This window comes from Polyodon spathula, chromosome 17 (genome assembly GCF_017654505.1).
Source record: "Polyodon spathula isolate WHYD16114869_AA chromosome 17, ASM1765450v1, whole genome shotgun sequence".
Taxonomy (NCBI): Eukaryota; Metazoa; Chordata; class Actinopteri; order Acipenseriformes; family Polyodontidae; genus Polyodon; species Polyodon spathula.
Genome location: NC_054550.1, coordinates 34836705 through 34844707, shown reverse-complemented (window position 1 = coordinate 34844707; position 8003 = coordinate 34836705). Strand labels below are relative to the sequence as shown.

General features: G+C 44.6%; 2 protein-coding genes across 6 annotated transcripts in view; one reads left to right on the top strand and one right to left on the bottom strand.

The window, feature by feature from the left end:
- lrrc57 (leucine rich repeat containing 57) overlaps positions 1-4140 on the bottom strand; it is a 4437-nt gene extending 297 nt beyond the window's left edge. Inside the window, exons 1-7 of one of the 5 annotated variants that reach the window (XM_041276450.1) lie at positions 4053-4137; positions 3109-3242; positions 2688-2903; positions 2468-2603; positions 1774-2042; positions 1337-1522; positions 1-1211 (exon numbers count right to left, since the gene is read on the bottom strand). The exon at positions 1-1211 is cut by the window's left edge and continues 297 nt beyond it. In XM_041276450.1, the coding sequence (XP_041132384.1) occupies positions 1170-1211; positions 1337-1522; positions 1774-2042; positions 2468-2603; positions 2688-2771 (717 nt within the window). In that variant the 5' untranslated portion in view covers positions 2772-2903; positions 3109-3242; positions 4053-4137 and the 3' untranslated portion in view covers positions 1-1169. The other 4 variants (XM_041276453.1, XM_041276452.1, XM_041276449.1 and 1 more) reach the window with 4 other exon arrangements.
- A 239-nt stretch (positions 4141-4379) lies between these two features.
- LOC121330148 (gsk3b interacting protein) lies at positions 4380-7818 on the top strand. Its single transcript, XM_041276458.1, has 3 exons — positions 4380-4514; positions 4978-5220; positions 5979-7818. The coding sequence occupies exons 1-3, from the start codon at positions 4476-4478 to the stop codon at positions 6135-6137; spliced, it is 441 nt and encodes a 146-aa protein (XP_041132392.1). The 5' UTR covers positions 4380-4475; the 3' UTR covers positions 6138-7818.
- Positions 7819-8003: the final 185 nt, after the last annotated feature.

Sequence of the window (8003 nt, the reverse complement as noted above, 5' to 3'; positions counted from 1 at the left end):
ACCACATCACTCAAAGGTAACCCACTTGCGTGTAAGCAGAGAAAACAGGCTCCTGTTTTACCTGCAGCAGGAGGAGGTTATACAAGCTCGTTCAGGAGTGGGAGTGCGACCACCCTTTCTGGGTGCTTTTTATTATTCCCCATACAGTTTTCTAGGGAGCTGTTGAATAGGACAACCCTATAACAGTTAGTTTTGAAGATCAAGCTGTATCTCCTCATTCATAACAATACATCATCATAACAATTTTTATTAAAAACACCAAACCAAAAAAACGCTGTGTTAATTTATTAGATCAGATTTGATTACACTGCACCTGATTTATCCGAGAGCTTTTTACAGCAGAGTGTGAAATCGCTCTGGTTTGCATCAGTACCTGTGTGTCAAGTGGCGCTCTCCGCTTACCTGACATGGAGCCTGGGCAAAATCTGTCCCGAACCCCTACATCTTTCTGTTTTTACAAAGAGCAAAACTACAAGAATCTGCAGAGTCCTGCAAATTAACATCTGGCCAGAGCTGCTTGCATGGATGCTGTGTGCATCGAGGACGTTTCTATGGGACAGTCCCGCTCAAGCAGACCAAGGTGTATTACTCAAACCTCACATCAATTAAAACAGGTTTTTTGTAAGACATTGCGAGGATGCAGGAGTTAGAAAGCTCTTCTTTTGCACAAACTTTAACATTTTCTCCATCACATGTGGCTTGCGGATCATCATCATTTACGGGGGCAACACCTCCCTAGGATTTGGTCCGTTTGAGCTGCAGTGAGCCTGTGGTTATGTAGAAATCAGCACAATGCAGAGCACTGCAGTATTAGTCTGTATGTAGAGGGACAGGAGGGGACACTGTCTGAAGGTAGAGGGGGGAATCAGACAGCGGCAGAGATTAACAGGACATAGTCAGGTGTGCTGACACACATTGTGGTACGGAGTAAATACAAGTTATCAAAGAAATCCCATGCAGCACTGTGTTAAAAGCTCAACAGTCTTCTTTGCTATAGTGTGCGCTGGCTCTGTGGCCATTCAGAAGCTCCTTCAGTCCTCCTCACACCCACTCTGGTCTACTCCCTCCAGGTCACATGATCGCAGGCAGAGCTGCACAATCTGACATAACCCTCATCTCCATCATGGTCCCAGGCAAGAAGGTGCAGTTCTCTGACCAGACTCCAGGCTTCAGGCAAACTTCTTCTTGGTGGCAGTGAAGCGCTCCATGTACTGGAGGAGAGGGAACACATGACTGTGAGCAGACAGACACAACAAGGCAGACAGACAGGAAAATAGGTCTGCTGCTCCAGCAGGTGACAGACAGACAGACAGGAGAACACATCAGCTGCACTGACCTTGTCGTAGCCCTCCAGGTCTCTCATCATTTTGATCTCGAAGAGGTTCCCCTCCAGGGCGAGCAGTGACACCTGAGACTGGGACAGCAGCGACAGGGGCACGGAGGACAGCTCCAGACAGTTCTCCTCCAAACGCAAGACCTTGAGCCGTGGCGAACGGGACACCTCAGGGGACACCGTGGAGATCTGAGGGGGACAGAGGGCAGACACGGGCTCATGAGAGAGGCAGGGGCTCAGACGCAGTGTGATCCAGATACAGAATAGGGCTCTGTCACTTTGACTCTGGTGTCAGTAAAAGCTACATGATGGCTCTGCAAAAAGAAACCCACTCGAAGGACAGTCTATAGCTGGCTATGAGCCTCTCCTCTTGTGCTGGGTTCTGTGCATTATCCACGAAGCACAAACATCCTGGCTCTGGGTCAGGGCTCCCCGATTACCTGGTTCTGGTTCAGGTTGATCTCTATGGCCTGCAGCTCCCCCACAGAGGCCGGCACGGTCTGGATGCGGTTGCGGGACAGGTCCAGCAGGTCCAGGTGCCTCAGCATGCCCAGCCCAGCCGGCACCTCCCTGAAGCGGTTTGCAGAGAGTCCCAGGGTGCGCAGTGCTGCCAGGCCCCCCACAGAGGCAGGCAGGCTCTGCAGCCGATTACCATTGAGGTGCAGCGTCTCCAGCTTCCGGAGCTTCCCTATCTCCTCAGGCAGGCTCGCTGCGGGGGGAGGGAGGAGGTAGAGGAAATACAGAAGGAGATGGGGAAGAGGGAATGGAAAGAGGCAGCAAAAGTGAGGGGGGAATCAGATAGGTAGCGAGAGATAGACAGAGAGCGAAAGAGAGAGAGGAGTAAAACAGTCAGGTTTTCCAGACACACATCTATTGCATGTTCATTTATGATCCTACATGTACAAAACGTTATAATATAATTTGCTGTAAGCGTTTAATTTGAAGCCAATTTCATTGACCAATAGTGACTGCGTAATGTGTTGCCACTGTGAGAAGCTCATTTTAACAGAACCCTGAGGATTGCAATTGTGATCAGTGACGTGCTGGAATGGATTAATAGGGAATGGGATTTGCAAAACAGGAATTGACACCAACTCTGCCCACTAGGTGTCGCTGTGGCGCCACGGCCCTTACTGAGTTTGTTGCAGTTGAGGGTGAGGCTCTTGAGGACGAGGAAGACTCCGATGAAGGGCGGCAGCACCTCAATCTTGTTGTCAGACAGGTTGACTGTGCGCAGGTTACTGGAGAGCCTCTGCAAGTCCTCCGGGAACTGAGAGAGAGAGAGAGAGAGTGACAGACAGTGTCAGGCAGGTGAGAGGAGAGAGTAATACGAGAGCGACGCCCTGACACACACCTCAAGCAGCCCTTTCCCAGTCAGCTGGAACACCCCTGTCTTCTGGGAAGTCTCCAAGTGCGTCTTGAGTGCGCTGTTTCCCATCCTGACACACCAACGTCACGCCACCAACACGCGCGTATTCTGCAGCGTGCCCGCCTTCTGCCACCCCCCCTCTGGATCACAACTGATTACCAGTTAACAATCCCAGAACCCTACTGGGAAGTGCTGGGATATCTGAATGAAAAAAACACACACAAACACACACATTATACATTAGGTACAATTAGAGACGTCCAGTTTACACTGTACACACATTCGACACTAGCCTAGTCACCTTAGAAGCTATTACTCCCAATACAGTTAATTTAGAAAGGTACACTCAGCATACATTTAAATAAATATATTAACTTGTTTACTGCAAAATTATTTTAACCCTTACATTGAATCTAATTAGTGCTTCATCAATAGAAGTAACTGATTCCTCACAGCATACAGGAGAGCGGAGTCCACCAACACACCAGGGTTCAGCACTCCTCCCCCTTCATCAGCTCATCAAGCGCCACATTCATTTCTCTTTGAAAAAAAATCTCAGCATGTGTACTTGCGCAGTTTCATACATTACGTTTAGACTTCACTTTTTCAGTTCACAACATTAGAGTTATCATAACAATACAGTAGCAACCTCTTGCATGTGGAAACAAATTACAAGGAAGGGCTGACTCCTGCACTACGGGCAAGCTCTTCTGAATACTGCGAAATAAACAGCTCAGTCACACGGCTGAGAAGTTAATAATGCTGAAAAAAACATTTCCCTTAATAATACGAGTTCACAACATCCTAACTAGAGTCGAGCAGGACTCAACTCCGACTTCAGCCGGGGCCCAACTACGCCCTTGGCTGCTTGTTTTTACACAAGGACACAATAAGCAGCGAACACACAGGCCATCAACTCCCACAACAACATCAGAACAAACAGCACACCGGCTCAGATATATTCTGCCAATACACACTTCAGCTAAACATGCCTATAGAAACAACTTCAACGCCAGAGTATTTATTAAACACATCACCCACACACTCACCTCAACGCGACTTCTCACCAACCAGCACAAATACTAGCTAGCTTCACTCAGACGCGTTATGATTATGATTATTATGGCAGACACTGCAATATCTCACTGTAGTTCACAGTAAGTGTAAATCATACCGCGCAATGCAATGAGGTAAGCAGCAACAAGTTAGGCTTACATTTCAGCTGTAGGCCCTGCAACACAGCAGCTGTTTTTAGTTTTACAGCAGAGTCATTAAACATCAAACATTTACGCAGCAAATTAACCGTCGTGGAGATGTACTATTCTTCCAAACAAAAAAACGCGTACTTACATGACCGAGTTAACGGCAGAAATATACAAAGATTGCGTCAGCGTTATTATATACAGAATAATACATCGTGTTTTTTTTTTTCTCTCTGATTATTATAACCGCAGCTGACCCGCGGATGATGAAATAATCCGTTGAAAGGACTAAATCCTGCTCCCAGTTTAATCTCCCGGAAAACGCACAACAAGAGTCTGCAGCCGGGAGGAAGAGGGAGAGCCCGGCTCACAGGCCGGCCATGCTGTTACTAATGGCAACAAACTCCAGGGGTCAAATACAACGAACCGCGTTCTTGGTACTGAACTGGTTTATGGTTCAATCCCAGTGAAACCATTACATGGGTCTAAATGAAACCAATTAATTGCAAATGAATGCATTCGCACATGCGCACCAAATCACCGGCGCCCTGCGCTGGCGTCATTACCCGGCATGAGCCGGGAGAGTGAGTGCGATTTATCTCAGGAGGAGGTGAGTAATGGAGACAAGAAAATAAAGTGCTTACTTACAAAAATGACAGTTATTCATTGCACGGCAAAGAGGGCAGGCAGATGCGGTTGTTTATATCTGTATAAGTTGTACACGGCGTTTATTGTGTTAAAAAAGTACATCGTTATTTATGTGTTTGTATTAAATATTTATTTTCTATTATGGGCCCTGATCTTGCATGAAATGTATTATTTTCTAACAGAAAAAAGTGAAGTTAAATGAAATAACTGTGTTTGTTTTTAAGCGCATTTGTTAATACCAGAACGGAAACAGTGACGTGCTTACACAACACAATAATACGAGACCTCTTTATAGATCTTTTTAAAAGTGTGTGTGCGCTACTGCTTTTTGACTAGCTGATTCTTTGACTGCAATAACCAGACTTGTTTACCGTAAGTTTGACTCAAAAGCCATCATCATTGACTTTTTGACAACATGTCTTCAGAGCATGGAAGTGGACTGCAACCACTGTGTGTTTGAAGACAGCTCCGAGCTGAGGGACTTGGACGCCGCAGACGTGAAGGACATGAGGCTGGAAGCACAGGCTGTGGTGAACGATGTCCTTTTTGCTGTCAGGGAAATGCATGTCGCCCACAGCCTGCAAAATGCCGTGGACGTGGCGCACATCAACGTGGAGACGAGGGAAGGGAACCGGTACTGCTTGGAGCTCACGGAGGCAGGGCTCCGGGTAAGACTCAAACAAGCTCGTGTTTTACACGGTTCTTATTAAAATCAACTCACGCTTCGAATTCGTTATTTTGAAGGATTTTATAATTTAGAGACATACAAAGTGTTTTTGTTCAACTGCTTTCATTTGAAGCCAATAAATTGACTAACAGTGACTTCAGTTTCAGTAAGGTGTCGCCACTGTGAGAAGCTCATTGTAACACAATGCTGCTGATTGCAATTGTGATTAGTGATGTGTTGGAATTGATTAACGGGGAAGGGGGATGGACTCCAGCCCTGACTGTAATCATACCTTTCCAGCAGGAATGTGCTGGAGTGTGTTTAAAATAAATTGCTGATTTTACAAAGCCCTCAGACCCTCACCCCCAAAGAAAAACAAACCCGTATAGATACACGTGATGTTTCTCAAGTACAGGGGTATATTGTGCTATTGCTGTACAGTAGAGTCTCTCATGCAACAAGATAAAAGAAACCTGAAATCCACTGTGTATTTAAAAAAAATGCATGAAATATATAGTTCATTGAAAATGTTTCAGATTTTGTACCATTGCTTTATATGTGGGGGTGGGGGAATGGCATGCTGATATGAGGCTATCATGCATTTGCATCTTCCATATAAAGATGAGAAGAGTTTTTTTTAGCTGTGGCTGTTTAGTTAGAGAGCGGGAGGTTCTTGTTGTGTTTCCGATGGCTGTTTATTGTGCAGTGATGCATTGTGAGCTGCTGAGTAACATGCCTGTAACGTGTGTGTGTGTACAGGTGGTGGGGTATGCCTTCGACCAGGTGGATGAGAGCATGATGACCCAGTACCACGAGACGGTTTACTCCCTCCTGGATTCTCTCAGCCCAGCCTACAGAGAAGCGTTCGGAAATGCTCTGCTGCAGAGACTGGAGAGGCTGAATCAGAACGGACGATAGTAACTTTGGCATTGCGAGAGTCGACTGAAGAAGGGTTGTTGCTAGCCTTACCGGAGGGGTCTTTAAAACGTGCATAGTTAACTGCTTAACTGCTACATTTCTGATAACCTCCACTCTTAAAGCCTGCAAAGATTCACTTGTTTCTGTCTACATCACTGGGTGTGAGGCTCAGTATATTATTCACGGCACTGACACCCAGGGTAACCAAAATGTAAAGTCTGTTTTCCTACCTGGTTAAATCAACAGAGATGCATGGAGGAAAAACAAGTGTGTTCTATTGAATGGTTTTTAGTTTCAGTAGTTTGCAGACCAGTGTTTTGTTTAGATTTTAATTCTGAAATGATAATCGCCGACACCTGGCTTTTCAGTAGTGGCTACAGGAAACAGTGAAGCGTGATTGTAACATGCAGAATGCACTAGATTCCTCAAGCAACTTTTTCACGATAAAATGGCCATACATGCATTTGCTAAGCAACCTTTAACGTTTGTTAGACGGTGGTATTTGATCCTGAGACGCAGTGTGGTGTTGATCAGGACAGTGCTGTTGTGGATCAGTCAGAGAAGAGAGAGAACACCACGTGGCTCCAGATCCATTAGCATCAACCAATTTAATGTTACACTTGCCTTAAATATTGATCGTGGTATTACCTTTGGGTGTACAGCTTTGGTCACGAAATGGAAGTCCATTTTAAATTGTTTCTGTAAAATACACAGAGTTTGAACATCTCAGCTGTAATGCTCACTGGCTTTAATGAGAAAGGACTGTTGTTAATAAATGATAAGAGTATAACATCGGAGTGCGTGCTGCTAGAACAATGCCTTTAAAGGCGAACCCCTGCCATCTTCCACTTGTCTTTGCATCAAAATGTTTTCCTCCCTCATTTTGTTTGATACCATCATTTTTTTTAATGTTTCCTAATCTTGAAAATGTATTGAACAGCGATAGGAACTTGACATGTTTGGGATGTCTCTAAAGCACTTGAGTGATCGTATGGGGATTTGTTTGGCTAGGACATTTACCTGACCAAAAACTGTCCAATAATCACTCTGGTGGGTAGCCCAAAAAACCCACAAAAGGAATAAACTTCTGCTCATTAATGAGTTCTTTGGTGGATGTTTAAATGTATTTTATAGGGGATTTCTTCAGGCTTATCAAAGACATTCAGAGCAAATCTTCTTAGCTGGTGTACATCATGAGAAATGCGCATTGTTTGCACATTAAAATAGTTGCCAAACTGCTTATGAAGTAAATTTATTATATTATACATTGAAATGGAAGAAATACTTGTTACATTTTGAACATTCTCTCAATGTTTGAACCTAGGAGGTTATAGTCTCCTTATTGTGGTAAATGGGTTCTATAGCTATGAAAACTCCCAGTCCCTTTTTGGTTTCTGCGTAGGGAAATGAAGACACTCCTGAATCCGTCTCTTTGTAATGTTGTGTTATATAATGTGTTGCATTATCTCCCTGTATGGATTACAGACTGCAAGCCTCCTATGTTTTCTGTCTTCCTACAGGCTTCACATTGCTGCAGTGGTTTGTTTCTGTGTGCTTGTCACCCTTAACTGTCTGTTTCATTCCTGTTTCAAAAATAAAACAGCGTTTGGTAAAATGCTAACATTGTATTCTATTTTAAACCAAAAAGTTGTGCTAAAGAAAATAAACAAGTTCAAGTAAACTGCCGAGCTGTCAATATGTACATTTTGTCAAACATTTTTGCACTGGACACTCTTCTTCCCCTCCATGATCGGGTCTTCATTTATACACCAAGACAGAAGTCAGCTAACCTTTATACCCACCTGCACACCAGGGCACACACAGGGAACTGCTACTCCTGCCACTCAAATGTTCCATTTGTTACTG

Bases quoted from the DNA above. Each gene is read 5' to 3' on its own strand.
- LOC121330148 (XM_041276458.1), top strand. From the start codon at position 4,476: ATGAGCCGGGAGAGTGAGTGCGATTTATCTCAGGAGGAG. The intron at 4,515-4,977 runs GTGAGTAATGGA...ACATGTCTTCAG, and splicing joins GCGATTTATCTCAGGAGGAG to AGCATGGAAGTGGACTGCAA. The intron at 5,221-5,978 runs GTAAGACTCAAA...GTGTGTGTACAG, and splicing joins TCACGGAGGCAGGGCTCCGG to GTGGTGGGGTATGCCTTCGA.